At 34.0% G+C, this 25,674-nt stretch overlaps 2 protein-coding genes across 2 annotated transcripts in view; both read right to left on the bottom strand.

The window, feature by feature from the left end:
- Positions 1–12,655, bottom strand: part of CYP20A1 (cytochrome P450 family 20 subfamily A member 1) — a 56,454-nt gene extending 43,799 nt beyond the window's left edge. The window contains exon 1 of the mRNA XM_080671257.1: positions 12,623–12,655. The gene's annotated coding sequence lies outside the window, so the exon portion shown is untranslated. The remainder of the gene's footprint in view (positions 1–12,622) is intronic.
- The window catches only part of NBEAL1 (neurobeachin like 1), a 130,980-nt gene continuing 115,358 nt past the window's right edge, over positions 10,053–25,674 (bottom strand). The window contains exons 47-56 of the mRNA XM_080671263.1: positions 25,024–25,140; positions 24,261–24,350; positions 22,959–23,068; positions 21,546–21,718; positions 20,458–20,552; positions 18,672–18,788; positions 17,823–17,984; positions 17,012–17,160; positions 13,274–13,409; positions 10,053–12,749 (exon numbers count right to left, since the gene is read on the bottom strand). Of these exons, the coding sequence (XP_080527389.1) occupies positions 12,648–12,749; positions 13,274–13,409; positions 17,012–17,160; positions 17,823–17,984; positions 18,672–18,788; positions 20,458–20,552; positions 21,546–21,718; positions 22,959–23,068; positions 24,261–24,350; positions 25,024–25,140 (1,251 nt within the window). The 3' untranslated portion in view covers positions 10,053–12,647. The remainder of the gene's footprint in view (positions 12,750–13,273; positions 13,410–17,011; positions 17,161–17,822; positions 17,985–18,671; positions 18,789–20,457; positions 20,553–21,545; positions 21,719–22,958; positions 23,069–24,260; positions 24,351–25,023; positions 25,141–25,674) is intronic.

Raw genomic sequence — 25,674 nt, 5'->3', positions numbered from 1 at the left:
AGGTTTCACTTTTGTAAGAGATGATCTAAGCCAGCCGTGGGCAAACTACGGCCCGCGGGCCGGATCCGGCTGTTCTATCCGGTTCTCTTGCTCTCCCCTCCGCTCCTTTACTTTGAATTTATATTAGTTCACACAAACACTCCATCCATGCTTTTGTTCCGGCCCTCCGGTCCAGTTTAAGAACCCATTGTGGCCCTCGAGTCAAAAAGTTTGCCCACCCCTGATCTAAGCACTGAGTTCCTTAAGATTTGTCCCTTTATTTAAAATCTGTGTTGCTTAACATAATATGTAATCTATAGTCCCTTGTTTAATAATTTATAATTTACTATTAATCTTTCAGTGCACTTTTATGATGGAACTCCGTACCTGTTTAAACATACATAGCAAACTAACAATATGCTAATAGTCCTTTCATTAAAGTGAAAATAAAATTTATTACAATGCTATATTTCTCACCTCTGATCCTTTAACATTATTTCAATTGATCCCTAAGCCATCATAAACATTGCTATTTTATAGATGAAGTAACTGGAACCAGATAGTTTAAGTGTCTTATTCAAAGTCATTGAGCTAGTTGATAGCAGAAAGGACCCTGACCGGTTTGGCTCAGTGGATAGCGCGTCGGCCGGCAGACTGAAAGGCCCCGGGTTCGATTCCAGTCGAGGGCATGTACCTTGGTTGCGGGCACATCCCTGGTAGGAGGTGTGCAGGAGGCAGCTGATCGATGTTTCTCTCTCATCGATGTTTCTAACTCTCTATCCCTCTCCCTTCTTCTCTGTAAAAAAGCAATAAAAATATATTTTAAAAAGATAGCAGAAAGGTAACGTGAAGCCAGAGCTTTTGTTCCAGGTGCATGCCCTTTCCACTCTATCATATTCTATTAGAGATATATGACAATTTCTCAAAATCTTGTCCAATACTATTCCTCAAACTATTATACCCCAAATAAAAGTTCTAGATGATCTGCATATTCCCTTTCAGATGTAAAATTTACTGCACATTGTTTTAGTATGTGCTGTTTTTTTTTCAACCTCTTTGACACTGTGTTCACATAAGCAAGTTCTCAAGTGTTTTCCCATCTGTAAGATGCCTCTGTGATGTTTCCTGAAAGTATTCTGACCAAAAAAAAAAACTTAAATAAAATTCTGCAAGTATTGTTCTAGGTTGAATTAAATCCATCTTCACCTTTTCTAATCATATATTCATGTGAGTGATTTGGCACACTATTTTTCTTCTGAAACTCACGGTATGTTAAAAGATTTGGGCTATAGCCCAACAGCCCAGCTGGCATGGCTCAGTGGTTGAGTGTCGACCTGTGAACCAGGAGGTCACGGTTCAAATCCTGGTCGGGGCACATGCCCAGATTGCAGGTTCAATCCCAGTGTGGGGTGTGCCGGAAGGCAGACAGCCAGTCAATGATTCTCTCTCATGGTTGATGTTTCTATCTCTCTCTTCCTCTCCCTTCCTCTCTGAAATCAATTAAAAAATATATTAAAAAAAAGATTTGGGCTATAAATTAAAGTTGAATAATATAAGAAGGCACCCATTTCAAAAAGAATTTTATTAGAAAATAAACTGATGAACAAAACAGATCCAGAAACATTGAAACATGCAACAGACTGATGTATTGCAGAGGGAAGGAGGGGAGGGTGGGAAGAGACTAACCCAACCATTTATATGCATAGTCCATGGACAAACGAAAGTGCTGGGAAGGCATAAGGAGGGGGCGGGCGTAGGGGTGGCGGGGGTCAACGGGAGGGGGGAACAGAGGGCATCTGTAATACTTTCAACAATAAAGATTTTTTTTTTAAAGAATTTTGTAAGAACATATAGATCAATGGAGAACCCAGAAATTGACCCAAATCACTATGCTCAATTAATATTTGACAAAGGAGGCATGAACATACAATGGAGTCAAGACAGTCTCTTCAATAAATGGTGTTGGGAAAATTGGACAGATACATGCAAAAAAATGAAACTAGACCACCAACTTACACCATACACAAAAATAAACTCAAAATGGATCAAGGACTTAAACATACAACGAGAAACCATAAAAATACTAGAGGAATCCACAGCCAGAAAAATCTCCGACATATGCCGAAGCAATTTCTTCACTGATACTGCTCCTAGGGTAATGGAAACTAAAGAGAAAATAAACGAATGGGACTACATCAAAATAAAAAGCTTTTGCACAGCAAAGGAGACCATCAATAAAACAACAAGAAAGCCCACTGCATGGGAGAACATATTTGCCAATGATATCAACAATAAGGGTTTAATCTCCAACATTTACAGGGAACTCATGCAGCTTAACAAAAAGAAGATACACAACCCAATAAAAAAATGGGCAACTGATCTAAATAGACACTTTTCGAAAGAAGACAGAAGGCAGGCCAAGAGACATATGAAAACATGCTCAAAGTCACTAATCATCAGAGAGATGCAAATCAAAACAACAATGCGGTACCATCTAACACCTGTCAGAATGGCTATTATCAACAAATCAACAAATGACAAGTACTGGCGAAGATGCGGAGAAAAAGGAACCCTCGTGCACTGCTGGTGGGAATGCAGACTGGTACAGCCACTGTGGAGAACAGTATGGAGTTTCCTCAAAAAACTAAAAATGGAACTCCCATTTGACCCAGTAATCCCACTTCTAGGAATATACCCCAAGAAACTAGAAACACGAATCAGAAAGGATATATGCACCCCTATGTTCATTGCAGCACAATTCACCATAGCTAAGATTTGGAAACAGCCTAAGTGCCCATCAGCAGATGAGTGGATTAAAAAACTGTGGTACATCTACACAATGGAATACTATGCTGCAGTAAAAAAGAAGTTCTTACCATTTGCAACAACATGGATGGAGATGGAGAGCATTATGCTAAGTGAAATAAGCCAGGCAGAGAAAGATAAATATCACATGATCTCATTCATTTGTGGAATATAATGAACAACATAAACTGATGAACAAAACTAGATCCAGACACAGAGAAACATCAATCAGAACGTCAAACCTCAGGGAAGGTAGGGGAGGGTGGGGGTAAGGGGGAGAGATCAACCAAAGGACTTATATGCATGCATATTAGCCTAATCAATGGACAAAGACAACAGGGGGGTGGGGGCATGAATAGAAGGTGGGGGGTAATAGGGGAATAGGATACATATATAATACCTTAATAAAGAAATTTAAAAAAAAAGAATTTTGTATCACTAGAGCATGAATAATGAAAATTCGTAATTTTTCTGTACCCTTCCCTTAACTCTTCCAATCTCTGCAAAATTGCTCTAGTATTACTGTGTAAAACAAACACATTTATTTGATGCTTGGGATGGTGTTATGGATGTATTTCACATTACAAAAGCAAGGTGGCCATAATTAAGCCTTTAACTGACCTGGCTTGGATTGTCCAGTGACTGAGCAATTTTACCAGATGAATTAATGCAGGAAGTTTCCAATTCTAGCAAAGTGTCTTCAATTAAAGTATAGAACAGTGCATACATGGTGCTAGGCTAGAAAAAGGTTAATGTTCATTTCTATTGTCCTGTTACTCTGGCTCTAGAGACAAAAGTACTAGCAAGAACCTGAAACAGAGCTTGGGTTCTGTCTTACTATGGATTAGGTTCTAGTAACCTTATCAAAAACAGAAAGATTAGGTCAACACTTAGACTACCAAAAGTTGATGAATAAAACATTTTAATTATGAAAGAAATAAAAGTAAAATAAAATACCAACCTAATGTAGTGTTGTTTAACTGCGAGTGGAGATTTTCTGGCTTATGAACATTTTCCGGGGGGAAAATGTAACCATGTTTCTGAGGTGGCTTTAAAACAAAAGGTGGCTTTAAAAGCTTTATACCGCCCAGCTGGTGTGTTCAGTGGTTGATCGTAGACCCATGCACTAAGAGGTCATCAGTTGACTCCTGGTCAGGGCCCAAGCCAGGGTTGCTGGCTCAATCCTTAGCAGGGGGCATGCAGGAGGCAGCTGTTTGATGTTTCTCCTTGATGTTTCTATCCCTTTCTCTCTCTCTAAAAAAATCAATAAAAACATTTTTATTTTAAAAAAAGGCTTTATATCTGTTGTTACATATGACAAAAACTTGTCATTTAACGTAACATTTATCTAATGCACACAGGACTACAGAAGAAATTCTGCTCACAAGAGAAAGAAGCAGCGATCAATTTGCTGCTTAACAAATATTGTATTCACTTCCTTGTCTACTCAAATAACTTAAACAAGGTTAAGATCAGACTTTATGAATTGAGAATTACAAATCAATCAAAGAAAGTAACATCATTTTTTAATTTGATTCAAATCCATTTTCATGTACAAAGCTAACTATATACAAAACAAATGTACATTCTTAAAAACTTTTAGAATACAAATTTCCAAAGAACTAAAAAAAGTGCAAAATTTTCAATTATTATCTTCAATCATACTATACAGAAACAAATAAAACATTAGCTCATATACACACTGAAAAATTTTAAAACAGCACTTGACGTAACAAAACAGAACATACATCTTATATATTTAAATTTAAAAGGATGAGGAAGGGAAGAATGTATTGCACCAAATTAACAGTAACCTCATTATAATGAGACTATTAATCAAAATTATTTACACATCTTTATTATGTTTAAAACTTTCTCAACTTTAAAACCTTTTTGGCATACAAATACTCATTGAGTCACAGTTTGCACAGTCAATAATTAGATATAAATAAGGCTTAATATTTTTTTCCATGGTCCATTCCAGTAGAAAAAATGAGAAGGAACTTTTATGCTAACTATATAACTTTATTAATTAAATATTTAAGTAGCAGCACAAATTGCAAGTTTTTTAAAATGTAATTTCAGATTTTCAGTTATCCTCCTATGAAATGACTGTGTGCATGATGTATATACACACACATATTCAAGTCATTGTCACCGTCTGTGTGATAACACTGAAATGCTTCCATTTAATATGGGTCCCAAAAAACTGACATAAAAGACAAATCATTTGTTTGATAATTTTCTGTCTTAATGGATGCACTTATACAACAATGCATCTGGCAGAAAATGACTGGCTAGCTCCCTGATTACTTTTTGCAAAAATTTTCCTCCAAGTCTTTAAAAGCAAACAGTTGGGGGAAGAAAAGCCATACCTGTTAGGAGTTTCTGAAGAGAACAGACCAACCCTATAATTTACTAACAATTTTTCTTATGTAAAGCTAACTATAAAACAAACAGTAGGCCACAAAAAAATTTTGGTTATGGTATTTATGAATAACAGAAAGTAATAATAGAACAGAATAAGAAAAAAAGTCTAAAATAGAAAAGATTTTAAACAGTAAGATCTACTATAATATGCCATAATTTTAGGAAAAGTATAGAAACTATTATAATTAAATAATTTAAAAGTTATCTAAGAAAAGCAATCAAAATCCCAAAGGAAGAAATATTCTCTGTAATCCCTAAATAAGAAACTAAGAGGCTGAAATTCTTTTCAGTTAAGTCTGACAACTGGTATTTCCTTACCAGAACCAGTTTCTAAAGTGTTGATTAAAATAATTTAATTTTAACATTCTGAAGAGCAAAATAATGTCTATCACAGATAAATTTTTCCCTTCAAAATGCAAAAGTATCTGTTGAATTTGTAGGTGAGCCCACTAAATCTTCAAACACATTGCTAATAGAATATTGCAAAATATTTCCAAGAGAAAGAACATCAAAAATAACATTTTAACAATAATTAGTACACTGGCTACCAGAGAACCTCTAATTTTAATACAAATTAAATTGAAATATGTTATTACCAAAATAAAAATTTAAAAGGTCCAATTTGATTAAGATTTTTTTAAAAGTTAGATTTTAATCAAAATATAATTTTATTTTCCAATTTCAGCTAAATCCTAACCTCTTCTATTCTCAAATTACAACATGACATTGAAAAATATTACAAATAGTTAATCACTTCCTATACTCAAAAATAGCTATAAATTAAAATAATGAGACAGGTATATTTTAAGTGAAAACACACACACACAAAATTTCACTAACAGTCAACTGTGAAAAATGAATGGGTAATTCTTTCTTTCAGTGACAAAATTTTGGTTATTATCATTATGATAATATTTGCAAAATAAGTTTTCAAGGAAACATAGATTATAGACATTAAGACAAAAGTAAATACAGTTATATCTGTCTTTTTTCAATAAAACATTAGTTTCATAGATCAAAATCCTGCCATGTATTTAGAAATCACCCACATATGACAAATGTGAAATAATCCAAGGTGTGTCTTGAAGAATTACTATAACGTACCAGAAAAATATTTGATAACCTAGCCACTATTACACAGGTTTCTTATATTGAAGAAAGTAACTTAAATCCCATAATCAAGGATGGCCTTATATTATTAATGTAGAAAATAGAATCATTTCCACTACAGGTCAAAATATCTTAAATGTTAATGCTTTATTTTCTGTAATACTAGGACTTTACATATGAAAAATTAAAAATTATTTCCATATTGAAGCTATACCTGCCAAAGTCATCAGATGTGGAAGGACTTTATCAATGCTTTTTAATTAGGAAAATTCTATTGATTACTAGAGCTTCAAGGTTACAGAGATCTAATTTTATTTTGTCACTCACGCTTTTTATTAAAACTTTTAAATGTTACGTAATTCAAATATGCAAATATTCACTGACAGCCACTAGGAATAAAAAGCAAGTATACTTTTGAGGGCAACTATTAGTTACAAGTTTCAAATATGAAAGGTCTGAAGAGGGCTTATAATAATAATGTAACTTAAAAGGAAATTTAGTTGTTTCTATAGCATGCAATACAAAAAACCCATTCCAAGCAAATTCTAGATAAAATGTCTCATTTAAGGATAATGACTAAACTATTCTCAAATAAGCCTGTGAATATTGTATCTAATTTATAAAAATGAATGAATTTCTATAGAATAAAGTATTTTAAGATTTAATATAATCCTGGGACATTATTTTATATCAAGATCAAGTAAAGTCATTCAGAAAGTCCAGAGTAGTGCCAGGATTTCTGTACATTTATAAAACCTCAATAAGTCTGATTTGCAATCTCAATTAAGAAACAGTGGCCTAATCAGGCCAGTGTGGCTAAGTGGTTGAGCGTCGACCCATGAACCAAGAGGTCACAGGCTGGATTCCGGGTCAGGGCACATGGCCAGGTTGTGGCTGAATCCCTAGTAGGGGGTGTGCAGAAGACAGCCAATCAATGTTTTTCACTCTATCCCTCTCACTCCCTCTCTAAAAATTAACACAAACATATTTAAAAAAAAAAAAAGCTCAGTTGATTGGAGTGTCATCCCATAAACGAAAAGGTTGCAGGTTCTATTTCCAGTCAGGGCACATATCTGGGTTGTGAGTTTGATCCCCAGCTAAGGCACGCACAGGAGGCAACGGATCGATGTTTTTCTCTCTAAAAATCAATGAAAGTATATCCTTGGGTGAGAACTAAAGAAAAAGCCCTAACCGGTGTTTCTCCATGGTTAGAGCATTGGCCTGTGCACTGGAGGGTCCCAGGTTCGGTTCCCGGGTATGATTCCCTGGGTTGCAGGTTCGATACCCTTGCAGGAGGCAACCAAATGATGTGCCTTTCTCACCACCCTCTCTCTCTCTTCCCACTCCCTTCCATTCTCTCTGAAAATCAATGGGAAAATATCTTTAGTGAGGATTAACAAAAAAAAACAAAACAAAAAAAAAAGGAAAGAAAAGAAAACAAACACTGGCCTAGAAAATGCTAGATTCAAATTAAAGAAGTAAGGTTGTGGCCAACATTTTAATCATACTGAAATGATGACTGATAACAATAAATTGCCTAATGTCATCAGAAAAAGTATTACCAGGACGCTGATGAAGGAAAACTCTCCAAAACAATGTTATACATGTGGTCAAGACTAAACAAATCAAATGTTGAGTATATATGATAAATGAATTAGGCAAAAAGAATAATGAGAATCGATATTTGTTGAGAGAGTGATAAAAATGCTTAAGACTGGTCATTTACTTGGAATGAACAGTTTCAGTTGATGAGAAAAACAGAAATTAGGACAAGCTATGTATCTGGCTGATAAAGGAAAACAGATTAGATTTAGAAAAGAAAAAGAATGTATTTCATTTCTTATGTCATTCAAAAATTCTAACCTAAAGACTGGTTTAAAAACTTATTTATGGAAGACAAGTTTAATGATGTATTTGAAAAGACCAAACTTCACCCAACCCATACTATTACATATTATAAGATAGTATTTAATTTTTATATAATTTACACTAATAAAAGAGAAATATGCAAATTGACCATACCGCCGTGATGACCATAAGCCAATCAGGAGTGAGTATGCAAATTAACCCAACAAAGACAGTGGGTTAATTTGCATACACAGGTGCAAAGCGGCCAGGTGGGGTGGGACACCTGCTATGAGGGGGAGGACGGGGGGCAGAGGGAGCTACAGAAGTGGTGCTCCGCCGGAAGCGAGAACCTGCAGGCTCTCGGGCAGTTGGCAGCGAGGACCTGCAGGCTCCAGGACAGCTGGGAGCAAGGACCTGCAGGCTCTCGGAAGGCCGGGAGCAAAGCCAGGGGAAGGAAGGCCTATTCTTGCACGAATTCTTCGTGCAACGGGCCTCTAATATATGCCATAAACTTGCATCTTCCCTTGGAAAGGTGATATAAACAATGCTACTCATTTTTAAATATAAATATCTAAAAGGAGTTTCCTCTTTAAATTCAATTAAAAGACTTCCATTAGTGATTTCTTCAGTAGTAACAATATAAAATATACTTAAGGGCAAATAAATATAATTCTGGTATTCAAGTTAAAATTTTCTTTGCCTATCTTACTCAAGCAGTATCTAAAAAAAAATCTTAGTTTAAGATTCAACTTTCAATTCTAAATTCTAATTAAGTATGAGGACACACTTATTCCTGCAGAAGCATAAAACTGAATATTTATATGCTTTACATAGGAAAAAAAAAGCTTTACTAATGTTCCTTGCTAATGACAAGTGAATAATTGGCATTTTTTTTTTTTTTAAATATGGAACGCTTCACGAATTTGCGTGTCATCCTTGCGAAGGGGCCATGCTAATCTTCTCTGTATCGTTCCAATTTTAGTATATGTGCTGCCGAAGCGAGCACAATAATTGGCATTTTATCTCCTACAAAAGCATGTATCCTACAAAAAAAGCACTGTGACCTCAAGAAAATTAATACATAGAAACTTATTCATAGCTAACGTGAGCTTCACATGCTTACAATATTTTTAATTATTAGAGAGAGATGAGAGAGATTTGTTGTTCCATTTATTTATGCATTCATTGGTTGATTCTTGTATGTGCCCTGATCAGGCATCAAACGTACAACCTTGGCATATCAGGACAACACTCTAACGAACTGAACAATCAGCCATGGTCCACACTTAAAATATTTTAAACCAACTGGTCAAGCTTCATTTTCATAAACTTTCCTAAATTTCATGTAACGGTCTATTTTATCTTCTCTCCTCTAATTTTAACTAAGCAAATGACAAAATACTAACTGGGGATAGTTGAAAAGGGGCGTATTATTTTATCTTCTCTCCTACAATTTTAAGAAAATGAAAATACTAACTGAGGAGAATTGGAAAAGGGCTTATAAAGCTTTTTTATTCTCTAAGTGAGCACAGTTATATGTTTTCATACCTAACCTCACTTTCTAAAAGTAAAATCATCATCTTACTATAAATCTCTCATTAATATTTCCATCATTACCACTGTCAAGTATCAAGAAACAAAAGCAAATGAAAAGTTCTGTAGACTTTATAACAGCCAAGTTGAGATACATTCACTAACTGAAATGTCCACCTGTTAGTCCATTCTAATGATATTGTTAATATCTCCCACTAGTCAATACAGAAATAATTTATATGGATAGCATCTAAATACACCAGAATCTCCCAAAGTACGTCTTTCCAGTGATTATCTAGTGATTTTAATTTTTATTTTTTAAAATATATTTTTATTGATTTCAGAGAGGAAGGGAGAGGGAGAGATAAACATCAATGATGGGAGAGAATCATTCATCGGCTACCTCCTGCACACCCCCTAATGGGGATCGAGCCCGCAACCTGGGCATGTGCCCTTGACCAGAATCGAACCTGGGACCCTTCTGTCCACAGGCCGACGCTCTATCCACTGAGCCAAACCAGCTAGGGTTATCTAGTGATTTTTAATTCACTGGACTAAACTGTTTAAAGGAGAAATATATTATTCAACCAATGGTTCTATTATATTTGCTTATTTTAATAGATACACTTTAAGTTCTGTTCCTCCAGACTGTTGCTAGTATTCTCAAAGATTTACTTCAAAATTCTACATTTTGGGTTTTTACTTTTTGGACAGAGTAATATAAAGTATAATTCCACTGCTCTGCACATTTGTCAGTGTAGGTAGGATATCTATTTTACTGTGAACAAAGCTGTCTACTTGTGCTATAAAATGAGTACTGCTTATTCAGTTCCTCCATCTAAAAAGCAGCAAAGTAAAAAACCATAAATTTAGGAAATTTCCCTTGGAAATCTAAATTAAACTTTTTGTAACTTATAAGCATCTAAAATAATTTTCAAAACCAGTATTAAGTGACCTTAAAAGTAAAGAAGACATCCTTATACCAAAATATTTGGATAAATAAGTACAAGAACAATTTTAAGTGTTAATTTAGAAAGTTTTTTTTACAGATCAACATTTAAAATACCAAAAGGCAATCATGTTAGTTCTGCTAACTTGAAACCGCATAAAATATGTAAGATAAAAATTAAAATAGAATGAAATAAACTAATAGAAGTAATAAATATTAAAAAATATCATAATTATCTCTATTGACTTATTTTGAGACATTTTCACCAAAATTCCTCAAAAAGGAAACCTTTACATTTACATATGTTCTATTTTACAGTTGCTGCACCAATTTATTTCAGTATTATTTACCTCAAACAGTACTGTTTTTTACTGAATAAAACAGGAGTTAAAATAATTAGGAAGAAATTATTCGAGTACACAACCTTTTATTAGTTGAGACTCAGATAAAATCTACTCAAAAAAGCTTCCCTACACAGAATTCTTTACTTCTTATAAATTTTTACGCACTCACAGAGTTATAAAGAAAAGGGTAGTAGATACTGTGGGCACCAGGAGAGAAGAATTGCTAAGGGAAAACTTTTTAAAGATTCAATTGAGATGACAATTGGATATAAGGAAATCTATGATTTGTGGAATGAAAAAGAATATTCTTATTTTAAGAAGCTATTAGTGTAAAAAATATTCTTTTTTTTCTCCTGACCACAGACCCCTTTAAGAAAGCGATGCAACCATTCATTCCTGAAAAAAATACAATTAACACAAAAAATTTTCGCACAATTTCAGGTTTCATAATGCCCCAAACCCATAGAGTCTCAAATTAAGGACACTCAGAGTTGTAAAAGCTCTCTGATCTAACAAAAGAGATGTCCTTATAAAAGCACTAGGTTTAACGTTCTTTTTGAATTCCAAAATAAATCTATCAACCTTTTACTATAAAATCTTAAATAAAGCATAATGTAACATTTAGCTATGCATAATAAAAATAACTGTAATTCAAAAAATTACACATAACATAAAATAGAAATGTGTATCTTTAAAAATTACTATATCTAAATGACTAGTTTAAGTTATACATGTCTTTTCCATTCATTCATCTATCATGTGGAAGACCTACTGAGAAATGTAATATATTTGGGTATTATTGCTAACTCTTCTAATTATTAGGGGAAAACGGAGTATTCACTTAGTAAAGAAAAAGTCAAGAAATTTTGAACTTTGAAGATATAAATTGTGCTGCAAATGTTTCTACAGTAAGGACCCAACTGTCAAAATCATAATCAGCATTTTGTATCTCTAGTTTCTCTTATTCCTACTCAACCTTTATTATTTAACAATAATAATACATTTCAATAAGATCTTACTAGTTATGTGCTTAGTAGTAGTGGAATGAACCAATGTACCAGTTTCAATAGACTTATTTTCAACTTATCAGAAAAATCTGGAATTTATACCGAGTTATGAAAATACAAGTATGCAACAAATACCTTTAAAATATTACTTCCAATCAGGAGATCCAAGTAAATAGACTTTTTAAAAAATATGGTGGTCAGTAAATAGAAAAATGATTAAAGAATATATTAAAAGCCATGTCTTTCAACTGTCTTATTTGTACTTTTATTAGATATACCTTAAATATTGCTGTTTAGAATAATAAGCACATTAAATATAACTTCTTAATTTTTTAGAAGTTTGTTTTTCAAAATGGACTAATGATCATTAGAATAGAGCACTAAATATAATAAAGTGAATTTTCTAAAATCTATCATAGTGCGGGCCAAGAATTAGTTAAAAAGAATAATGTTAACCAGAAATTTTTAACGTGAATAATAATACAACAGACATCTTTATACACATATACCAAATTTTGGTAATCCCTAAGTAATTTTCAGGGATAAAACCCTGAAACATTTCCGATAGTTGGTAGATGTGGTTAAAGTGACAAAGCAGTAAACTGAGTTTCAGTTACCCATGAGAGATGATGGAAATAACAATCAGTTGGAATCTTGAGTATTATATTCAGTTTCTCCAGATGAAATCTGGCTGAGTCGCTTGCTAGATCCCCACAATTTTCGAGAAAGCTGACCTGAACGCATCTGTTTAAAATAATCCAGAGAAATGAAGAATAACTATTATTAAGGAAGGAAAGATAGAGAATAAATTTCTTATTCATATAGAGTGACAGATGCAAATTGCCAAATGTGTGCTTTCAACCATGTAATATAAGCAACACTCGTGAATACTACTAATTTTAACCCTTTTTTTATTGCCCTTTGAAAAATCACATTTTTAAAATTTGCTTATCCATATATATATCCTAGTATATATAAATTGATTTCAGAGAAGAAAGGAGAGGGAGAGAGAGATAGAAACATCAATGATGACAGAGAATCACTGATCAGCTGCCTCCTGCACACCCCCAACTAAGAATCGAGCCCACAACCGGGCACGTGTCCTAGACCAGAATCGAACCTGGGACACTTCAGTCTGCAGGCCGATGCTCTATCCACTGAGCGAAACCAGCTAGGACTATAACAGATATTTTTGATTCAGTTGGAATGAACAAGAACCAAAGAAATCCCCCAAATTATGGCAAATGAAATTCTTGACTAGGTTTTACCTCAGCTGGCTTGCCAACACCCACTATAATCAATTTGCCATCTTCTAATCCTACCAGAATATGGCTATATTCTTTGGTTACAGAAACACAATGGATAGGCATTCTCATGGATAATGGAGTGACGCTGGGATTCAAACTAAAAAAGAAATAAAAAACACACACATAAATACATAGATATATACTAGATCCTTAGAATTTTATACCTGGAAGTTAACTTAATGATAATCTAGTTGTATATTTAAATTTAGAGATGTGGGATTTAGGTTCAGAAAGTCTGAGTGCCTCACACAAGGGTCCACATTTATAGCATTACTTAAAATACTAAAGAGACCTTTTCTTTATTTTCAACATCTGTTTTTCTTCTAACCATATATATGAGCTCTTATTAAATGACGTTTATCTTGCTGATTAACAAGTTGGTAAAAGCTCAAAAAATATATGTGGGGGGGATAAGGTCAATAAAATTGGTCTATTTACCTTAAAAGATACAACATGTAAAACATATAAATATAGTATGATAAAATAATACATATTTAAAATTTCATATGAAATATAATACACCATTAGGAAAAATACCCACAACTTTTATAATTAGAGAATAAAGAACCTTATGATGTAATGAATATGTTCTACACTAACCTGCTAAAATAGCCCATTGATTTTTCTAATTTGGAATTTTCTTAACAATGCCTTGAAAGTAACGTTGTAAAACAAAATGCTGGAACAATATTATTGGAGTGCTCTACCACAGAAGAAAGATAAAAATGAGAAGGGAGAGAGGGAGGATACAAGATGGCAGCATAGGTAAACACCTAAACTGCTGCCTCGCACAACAATTTCAAAACTACAACTAAAAGACAAAACGTCTATCACCCAGAACCACGGGAAAGCTGGCTGAGTGGAAGTTCTACAACTAGAAGGAAAGAGAAAAGAGCATTGAGACGTACAAAAGTGCTGAAAAGCTGAGGTATGGAGGCGTGTGATCAGGGCTGGTGGCAGGTGTTGCTTTTTTCAACCCGAAGGGAGACAAGCCCCCGATTACTCTGAAATCCAGTTTCTGGGGAGACACAGGGGACCCAAACACCTACGGGGAGAAGCTGGACTGTCTGCCATCGGGTCGGAAAGTGAGGGGGGCTTGCTTGCAGAGCTGCGCTCAGGAATAATTGTTTACTGCGCTGGGGCGCGGGGCGCGGTCGGAGACACAGAGCTGGCTAACTGGCAACCATCACTGTTTGCCACACCCTAGCCTAGTGACGCTCTGAGACCCCGCCCCGCACAACCTACAAACCCACCCAAGCTCCAAGCAGCGGCTTTAGCATATGAATGGCCTGCCCTATTGCAGCTTAACCTAACAAACTTGCAGCCCGGGTCAGACAGCTCCAAAACCTCCAAACCCCAAGCAAAGAGGAGAAAACTGTAGTTCTTGCTGTAGCTCCTGCTGGGTGGCCTCAGACAGTAGCTGACCCACACCCCACTGGAGATCCAGAAGCCAGTGTACCTAGTGGTCAGTGTAAGACACCAGATTTCAGCTCCTCACATCCATAAGTGACACATTCAAGAGGCAGACTCAGTGAGCACCAAAGCCCCACTGAAACAAGTCCTGCACCATAAACGTGTCTCCAGCGCAGCAGTTCTTCCATTATAGACACAGCGGGTCCTCACAGCCAATTGGCCTGGAGGCCAATTCCTCCCAGTGTACCAACAGCAATCAAGGCTTAACTACGCCAAGACTTTGCACTCAGCCCACAAAGGGGTGTACCAAAGGCGTCCACCTCAGGTGATTGAGGAGGCTGAGCTACTGGCCCCTATAGGTCACCTACCACACAAAGCCACTCCATCAACACAGGGAATCAACCAAAGTGCGGAGACAAAGAAACATGTCACGAATGAAAGAAATGGAGGAAAGCAAACTACTGGACGACATGGGAGTTCAGAACCACATTTATAAGGTTACTCAAGAATCTTCTAAAAACCGCTGAGGAACTTAGTGAGACCTTTAAGGATCTTAATGAGAATGCCAAAAAAAAAAAAAAAAATGGAAAAGGACCAGTCAGAAATTAAGCATACACTGTCTAAAATAAAGAGTATACAGAAACTCAACTATAGATCAACGTACCCCAAAAATCAAACCAAAGATCTGAAATATGAGGAAACAAAAAACACCCAACCAGAAAAACAAAAAGAAAAAAGAATCCAAAAATATGAAGATAGTGTAAGGAGCCTCTGGGACAACTTTAAGCGTACCAACACCCAAATTTTTGGGGTGCCAGAAGAAGAGAGAGAGCAAAATATTGGAAACCTAATAGAAGAAATAATGACAGAAAACTTTCCCTACCTGGTGAAAGAAATAGACTTACAAGTTCAGGAAGCGCACAGAACCCCAAACAAAGAGGACCACACCAAGACACATCATAATTAAAATGTCAAGGGCAAAAGACAAAGAGAGAATCTTGAAAGCAGCAAGAGAAAAACGGTTAATTACCTACAAGGGAGTACCCATACGACTGTCAGCTGATTTCTCGGCAGAAACTATGCAGGCCAGAAGGGAGTGGCAAGAAATATTCAAAGTGATGAACACCAAGAACCTACAACCACGATTACTCTACCCAGCAAAGCTATCATTCAGAGTTGAAGGTCAGATAAAGAGCTTCACAGACAAGAAAAAGCTAAAGGAGTTCATCATCACCAAACCAGGATTACATGAAATGCTGAAGGGTATTCTTTAAGAAGAGGAAGAAGAAGAAAAAGGTAAAGATAAAAATTATGAACAACAAAATGACATCAAATACATACCTACCAACAAGTGAATCTAAAAATCAAGTGAATAAAAAATCTGAAGAACAGAATGGACTGGTGAATATAATAGAATCAGGGACATAGAAAGGGAGCGGACTGACAGTTCTCAGGGGGAAGGGGGTGTGAGGGGTGTGGGAAGAGATTGGACAAAAATTTTACACCTATGGATGAAGACAGTGGCGGGGGGTAAGGGCATGGGATGGGGTGGGAATCTGGTGGAGGGGAGTTATGGGGGGGAAAAAAAGAGGAACACCTGTAATAATCTGAACAATAAAGATTTATTAAAAAAATGAGAAGGGAAAAACAAAAACAGAAAAGAGATGTTGGTTATAGAAGTAATTCTGATTGAATGCAATAAGATAGAACATCTTGGATCAGAAATAATTTAGAAAAAACGGTGTTTGGAAAGGCAAAAACAGTTTGAGGAATATAAATAAGCCACAGTAAGTTTCTTTATAAAGAGAAAAAAGAATATGTGAGCATATAGGAAACATAAAATATATCCACTATTCAAACTTCCTTCTCCTTCATTGCATTAAATAATAAGATTCTCCACCAATTTTATCCACATACACACTTAATCATAAACAGACACATTAGCCTTTAAAATACTTTAGTTTTACCACAATTTAAAAAATATTTTTAAAAACCCTAACGTTAGTTTGTGAAAATTCAAACTGTAATTGGACAAATTTCCAAATCTATAATCCAGGGTTGGCACTTCCGGGCTATTAAAAAATTTTTTTTAATTGTGGTAAAATATACATAGCATTAAATTTTTACATTTAAAAAAATGCACATCTATAATTTACTAATCCAGGAATAAATTAGCTTCATTTTTTCATAGTTACTAAAAAAAAGACATGTTCATAATAAACTATAAACCAAAATATTAGAAACCTTAGAGTAATGATTTTCACTTCAATAATTCTTATTATTTACCTGTGGAGATCTCTTATTGACAGAAACCCTTGTAAACTACCCATGACAATGTGTTCTCCAATTATGCATATATCTGATACTTGTTCCTTCAGGACTTGAGACCCTAGACACTTTCCATTTACAGAAAACAGATGCAATGCATTCTTATCCTGCAAAAATTAGATGAAGAAAATTTAATTATCTCAATTAAAACTGAGTTTTAATACTGTTAATTAAAACTATATAACAGAATGATTATTAGGTTTAAAATATTGGAATAAACACATGGTTATATTTTAAGAGAAAGTGTGTAGACAATATTACTCAAGTGATTTCAAATCAGACTGCCAAGTAAATAAATACTAAATAAGAACTCTTACTCCTTCAAAAGAATTAAAACCTCATCCAGTAAAAACCAAAAAAAAAAAAAAAAAAACCCAAAAACAAACCCCTCTACATTCTTAAAACAAAACAAATAGATTCTCTTAATTTTTTAAAAAGCTTTATCACTGCAAGTAAATGTATAAAATTCATGGTTTATATATTTATACCCTGCCTTGGCAAAAAGAAATTATTACATAACCAGAAATTATTTTTGAAATAATGTATTATGTAGGCCAATAGAAATTCCTAAAACAAAATACAAACATGAGGCCAAGATTGTGATAGGGTAAAGTAATTAGAGGGAATGAACAAATTGAATGATGAAAGGAAAACATATTCTTTTTAAAATATGGTTTTCTTTCTTCCCTCAAAATGTTTCCTATATATAATGTGGGAAGGAAAAAAACAAGCTTATAGTCAAGCCCTATTGCACGAAACTGGTAGATACCTTGAGGGTGGTCTTTTCTTCAGTGCTGGAGTAGATGACAATATGTCCTTCCCAAGATATGGCCAAATTGGGAATAGTCAGGAGCAGAGAACTCTCACAAGGTGGTCGTAAAGTCCTCAGGTACTGACCTTTCTGAATAGTATGTATAAGCACAGTGCCATCCTACACACAGAAAATATTAGAAAATGAAAAAGAAAAAAGACACGAAAATAGAAAAAAGAAAAGAAAAAAGAAAGTGGACTTGATAAATATGGGAAAGGAACTAAGAAAGTGATTATTCCACCAAGTACTTGAGGAAAAATTCCAATCTTGAAATTTCAAATAGTATTTTATTTCATAAAATGCCCTATTATTCTTAAATAATAAGACCAGTAAATTCCCAAAATAGTCTAAGTTTGTTCTTTCTGCAGTTTTCCAGTTTTGCAAAGTCCTACACATAATAAAAAAGTTCTATACTTTTATCAAATCCCCTACAAAAACTTTAAATATAAATATTGCTCTACCCCTGGCCAGGTTGCTCAGTTGTTTGGAACATCATTCTGTATACCAAAAGGGTAAGGTTCAATTCCTGGTCAGGGCACATACCCAGATAATAAGTTCAGTCTCCTGTGGGGTGTATATGGGAGGTAACAGATCAATGTTTCTCTCTCAAATTGACGTGTCTCTCTCCTCTCTCTCTCTCTCTCTCTCTCTCTCTCTCTCTCTCTCTCTCTCTCTCTCTCTCGATTTCTCTCTCTCTCTTCCCCTTCCTCTCTCTCTCTAAAATCAATTAAAAAACATATCCATGGATAAGGATTAAACAAATATCATATATAGAAAAATTAGCATTTCTTAAAGGTAAAATCTTACCCTTGATCCTGACACTGCCATGTCAAGCTCAGTGCTGATGCCGACACTCAATACCTCATCAGTGTGTCCATAAAGAATCTGAAAGGGTTTAGATGCTAAACCCACAGGAACACCTCCCTAATATTAAAACAGAAAGCAAAGGTAATTGCCTTGTAGACTACTTCTTATTAAAAGGTTTTATGTTGTATTTAAACTGTCTAATTACAAACTAACATTGCAACTAGTTCTAACCACTGATTGTGTTCACATTACTCATTCTTGTTTCTCCTTGGGTTCTAAAATTACTCTCAATATTTAGTAGCTCAAAAATTGAAATCTGAATAATTTCAAAGTTGATTATTTTGGATTAATTTTAACAGGTATATTGTTTGCCCTTTTCTACAAGTTTATTCTCCCTTCACTTCAAAGAAATGTTTTCTATTATATTTCTCAACACCCTCTTTTTCATTAATTTGAGTACCTATTTAGGAACATCAATTATCTTTATGTTGACTTCGCTGATTTAAATAGTAATCACTCTTTATCTAATAGCTTTAATTATTTTGCTTCTTACATTAATTCTATCTTCCATGCTAATATTATTTTTAGTCACATCAAATCTGATCCTTACTATTTCTGCTTTGGATTTAGTATATTTGTAATGGCATTGGTTTGGATCTCAGTTTGATTCTTTCGCAATTTCCCTTTTTATCTTGAAATGCTATTTTATAATTTAATTTGAGGTTTTATTTTATTGAATCAATATTCTTTTTTTTTATTGTTGACACTATTACAGATGTCCCCCACTTTACCCCCCTTTGTACACCTCTGCCCAGACCTCGCCCTCCCCTCCCTCTGGTCCTCACCACACTGTTGTGTGTGTCCATGGGCTATCCATATATGTTCTTTGGCTATTCTCTTCACGTTCTTTCATCCAGTCCATCCCACCCACTCCCTTCTGACATCTGTCAGTCTGTACCATGTATCCATGTCTCAGGCTCTGTTTTGTTCATCAGTTTATTTTGTTCATTAGAATCCACATGTAAGTGATATCATATGGTTATTTGTCTCTCTCTGAGTGACTTATTTTGCTTAATAATCTCCAGGCCAATCCATGCTGTTGCAGAAGGTTAAGAGTTCCTTCCTTTTGACAGCCATGTAGTATTCCATTGTATAAATGCACCACAGCTTTTTTATCCACTCATCTATTAATGGACACTTAAGCTGTTTCCAGATCTTGGCTATTGTGAATAATGCTGCTATGCACATAGGGGTGCATATATTCTTTCTGATTGGTATTTTGGAATTCTTAGGATATATTCCAAAAAGTGGGATCACTGGGTCAAAAGGCAGTTCAATTTTTAATTTTTAAAGGAAATTCATACTGTTTTCCCCCAACAGTGCACTAGGGTTCCCTTTTCTCCATATCCTCACCAGCACTTGTTTGTTGATTTAATGGTAGGTAGCCATTTTTGCAGGTGTTGAGGTTATGTCTCATTGTGGTTTTAGTTTGCATCTCTCTTATGATTAGTGACTCTGAGCATTTTTTTCATATGTCTATTGGCCATCTGTATGTCCTCTTTGGGAGTATTTGGAAAATAATAGGGGATAAAAGGTAAAGAATCAGACAATAAACCTAGGAGAAAATGTAGTGATTTAGGACAGGACAGAATGAGGGCAAAAGAATACAAAGGAGCTCAAATAATCCTTCAATGCCAGAGAACAATTCACTATTCTATTAGAACATTTCAACAGCATTCCCAGGGTGAATCTCTGACCTAAACAGAGTATTTAAATGTGTAACTACCTGTTGTGTTATTTGCCATATCATACATGTAGTATCTCTGGAACCAGAAATCAAATGTATTCCACAGTAATCTGTAGCTAAACAAGTCACAATATCTGCAAGAAAAAGTAAAAATAAAAAAGTTAAATTAAATTGCTTGGTTTTGCTGGAACGGAACAGGCAATTTTAGTTTATGCTCAAACTATTACTAAATCAGTTGTTCTAATGGAGAAATATAGAACTGGCTTTGGAAAAGCATCAGGAAGAGTGACACAGAAAGGCAGCAGTATTAAAATCACATACGAGAGATTTCTTTGGGGCCTACTCTTCTTTGAGGGTAGACATAGGGCAGGGAAATGCCTGTCAGAATCATGGCAGCAGGTCTGGTAGCTTGAAATGAAGCCCCAGTAAATTTTGATATGTTTCTCTGCTCTCTCATCCCCACTCACCTTCTATTCTCATTTGGAACTGTAATCCTATACAATATGTGACCTTAACCAACATAGTACATATTATACCATAGATTCTCAATATAAAATACATTCTTTCCTAAATTGTAAAAATCTGAGCTCAGTGATATCTTAGAAGTCATTGGTACAGAATTATTAGCAGATTCTATTCCCTTTCCTATTGGGTTTATTAGGGGAAAATCTACTCATTTTATACTTATATTGAACACTAAGACACTAATAAGTACCAGGTTAAAGAACATTCAACAATTTTACCTCTTTCATGTTTTACTATTAACTAAGTAATAGGACAGTTGATGTACTATTCAACTATGACAGATTTTTTTCTTACCATTTTGTCTTAAAATTCTTATTTCTATCAAATTTTAAAGAAAAGACTTTAGCCTAACATCTTTAAGATACTATAAAGCTGTATTTAATTTATACGGTGGTTAATATACCCAGAATATATTAGACACTCTTAAAGAAAGCATACAATATACATAACACTGCTCTATCAAAAAGTACACTCAGCTTCAAAGGTAAAATGTAATGTTTTTTTCTAATAGGTATATACTACTTTTTTTTTTTCCCTCCTTTTAGAGTTAGAAAAAAATAGAGACATTTTTGTGTTTGGGGGAGAAAAATGTTAATGCTTACCCATATGTCTGATATTGTGTGAAATAATTTTGCCTTTTGTAAGTGACATCACTTGAATGCTATTATCCCAGTGTCCAGCACTGAAAAGCAACTTCGCATCATGTGACACTATAAATAGCTTAGAAGTGATCTCCAGCCCTGGAGCAAAAGGACCATTCATACTACGCTGAGTTCTGTAAACACAATTAAATATTAGACTTTTCCTTTAAAGATCACTTAGACTTAACTATTTTTTTAACAGCTCTAAAAAATAAATAAAAAATGTCTGTTCAATATTCAATTTGAAATGTCTATTAATAAATGATTAAGACTTTCAGAAAATACATTAATCTTACTTTATTTATACTTTTCATTAAATAAAATTTTATATAACAAAGTCTCAAGGGTTAAGCATAAAGAAATTGAGATTGGTAAAGGTGTCAAAAAGATTTAAATCTTGCTTTTCAAAGCCAATTAGGAAGATTGTCAATTTTGTAAATAGTACCCTCAGAGTACAGGTTTGATAAAAGTAGGTTTACAGTTATAATACATAATATAATTAAAAATAATAATACAAGAATAAACTCTGCCTGTGTTTCATGTACTCACAACAGTAAACATACTTTTGTCAACCCCTGTATAAAGATAAGATCAGGAAAGTCAGAAATAAACTGAAACTGGGATCTATTAACACAAAGAGATAAATATGTATCCAACAATAAATACCCATGAAGATCATTTTCCATTCCAACCAAAGAAAGCATATGGGTTTTATCTGTTTCCCACTGAAATACCTGTGCCCTTAGCCAATCTAAATTCTGCAGAAAGACACAAAGAAGTGATTATACTTCAGTGTGTGTTATGGATAATGAGGGCCAATTCTGACCCTTCATTCAGCTCTAAACCTTTATTATTCAGTATTAATTTACTGACGTTATACTTTGGGCAAAGCAAAACAGTACTAAGTCCTATGTGGGATAAGAAGGAGAAGACATTGACCCTAATAAACATATAGCTAAAACAACTCAAGAGTAAGGGAGAATTCAACTGAACTTAGAATGTAACCTTTGAATATTTTAAAAGATAACCAAGTAAAATAATGAAGTCTTATTACACAAAACATATTGAGGTAAAATTGAACAATAAAAATAATTACAATTAAGCCTAAAAACTATTCCCAATAATTTGTGCTTCCATAATGGTATGATAGAAATTATTTTGTCTTTAAGCTGGTGTCAAGTCAGGGGAAGGGAAGAAGGAAAGACAGGAGGAAAGGAAGAGAGGAAGAAATAAACGATAGAGGAGAAAAGGAGAGAGGAAAGAAAATCTGGATGTATACAATATTACTTTAAAAATAAAACCAATCAATCAAGCTAGTTGTTTTTCTAGGCAATAAGTATTATACCTGATTTATTTAAATGTTCATTTACTTACTTTGGATTTGTCACAGTTTGATCCTTGAAAAATGTAAAGTAATTAGAAATGTTTCTGTCATAAGGCAGCCATCCATGGGTTCCAATAACATAATTCATGCTCACTGTTATCTAGAAAAAGAACATATGAAGAGGAAAATTAAATGGAAGATGAAAGAAAGCAACAGAGAATAACCAAACACTCACATGATATAATTAGAAATAGAACTTACAATGAATTGTTAAGATCTCACAAAGTGAATATTTTCTTTTAAAAATGAAAATATTTTTGCCCTAGCTGGTTTGGCTCAGTGGATAGAGCGTTGGTCTGTGGACTGAAGGGTCCCAGGTTCGATTCTGGTCAAGGGCACATGCCCGGGTTGCAGGCTCAGTCCCCAGTTGGGGGCGTGCAGGAGGCAGCCAATCAATGATTCTCTCTCATCATTGATGTTTCTATCTCTCTCTGAAATAAATAACAATATATATATATATATATTTTTTTTTAAATGAAAAGCTTTTTTCCCCCTATGATTATAAAAGTAGGAGATTACCAAAGAGGAAAATCAGATAACTTAAAAAAAACACAGGTATTAAATCTGAAAAATCATAAGAATTCTACCACTCAAAAAATACTATTATTATTTTGTATCTTTCACAAACTTGTTTTTTCTGGGTAAACATATAATATGCATAATTAGAAAAACAGGTCTAATTCTGGAATCTCTACTGTTCACTCTGCTGTACTCCATTTTTATAATTTCTAAGTGACAAAACTGGAATAAGCCAGACCTAGGTTTGGTACACATGCCAGGGTCCCAGATCCCTTACTTGCTAGCTCTGTGACTTTGAGCAAGTTACTTCTGAGTTTTAATTTCTCATCTGTAGAAGAAAAATAATAATACTGCTCATCCTATAGGATATTTAGGTGGACTAATTGACAAAATTCATTTAAAGCACTCACTAGCATGTGCTGCAAGTAAACCATAATCAATTCTGTATTACTTCTCATTTTCATAATTATTACTGCTGAATGATAAATTTTAATACCTAAGATGTTACACCCTATTTTTCTTATACAAAATTTTCTCATATTTTCACATATTTATTATTCCAGATAAACTTTAAAATTATAGAAACGACTTAAAATAAAAGCTATATAAAAAATGAAAAATTCATTTCCATACTTGGTCAAATTCTATAAAAATTTTCTCTATTTTTTTTTAAAGTCTTTAAAATTTTTTCACTTTCTCATTTTTTTTGTAAGTTTTAATAGATATATATATATATATATATGGCAATGTGCAAAAGGTATAAATCAACTTACCAATAACTCAGGACTGCCTTGAGACATAAAAGAACGAGACTGATTTTTGGGGACAATGGCCTTTATTAGAGGAATACCATCACTAATTCCCTAAAAAATACAGGAGAGAGGTTTAGTGGCTGATTCTATTTATCTTTATTAGGCACAAACGATTGAAAACTGTTTCTGTAAATAAGAATGAACCCTGTGATACAGTATTTTACTCTATTAAAACATATTTAATTTAAAATGTAGGAAAGATATTATATACCATGCTTGAATGGCATACTTGTAACTTCTGACACCCATCACCTTCTTGTATTCCACTACTCTGCTGTTCCTTTAGATGTAAATTTCAAGGAACATAGCCAGAGTCTATTATGCGGCCCTTTAAGAAGGAAATCTTTCAATTACATCATTATCTTGTTTTACCCTACTACTCCTGATATTAGCAATTAAAAATCTGACTTATTAGTCCATATTTTATACATTATAATTAAGAGTTATTTTACACTCCCTCTATCATCATCTCATTTGACATAAAGAGCAATTTAAATAAAAGTACTTATTCTTTCTTGCCAGGAAAATGTAAAAGAAACAAGCCAAGAGGAACAGTTCAGACTACCATTCAGTAGCAAACAAAAGCTTTCAATAAGATTGTTTTAAAAATCCAAGACCAGATAATTCAGAATTATTTACTACTTTTGGATTTACATTGTAGAGTAAAATGAGGTGTATGCAATTCACAGAGAAAACTCTTTGACATTACCAAGTTGGATATTACCTCTATAAAAAATGACTTCAGTTCAGAGAGATGTTGAAATAGGTTTAGGGTTGAAGTCTCGGTTTTGGTCTGCTTCTGCATTGCTTCCTCTGCTGATAATCTAGGAGGGTGTGGTTCCTTTAAAATAATTTTAAGGAAAAATAATTTCATAATTATATTAAAACATCTCTCACTGTATTCCTCCAGACATACTGGGCTCTAGCTATAATAGATTACATACCATGCACTATTGCCAGTTCCAGGTCATTGCTCAGACTGCTCCCCCAGTAGAGTTCCTACCATCTTCATTTCTAGAAAACTCTGCTTCTACTCTAAAGTTTTTCTTACAGGTATCTCCCTAGATATCTAAGTCAGAATTAATTATTCTCATATTACTTTCCTGAGCACTTTATTTGATATTTTATTTAGCACTTATTTCTATGTTGGATTACATATACTTGTTTTTTTATCTCTGTCTTCCTAAATTTTGGTAAAAGTAAGTGCATTATTCAAAAACAAAAATTATAATATGGGTGAATCTTTAATTCATGAAATAAGGTAAAAATGTCAATACTATCAGAATCAATTTTTAGATATTACTGCATTTCTTTTCAAATAAAATATTCTTTTTTAAGGTTAATGTAAGAGACATGGAACAGTATTATCTTCATA

This window comes from Plecotus auritus, assembly GCF_963455305.1.
Source record: "Plecotus auritus genome assembly, chromosome: 5".
Classification (NCBI taxonomy): Eukaryota; Metazoa; Chordata; class Mammalia; order Chiroptera; family Vespertilionidae; genus Plecotus; species Plecotus auritus.
Note: the sequence above shows the minus strand (reverse complement) of the source record. Positions and strands in the feature narration are given on the sequence as shown.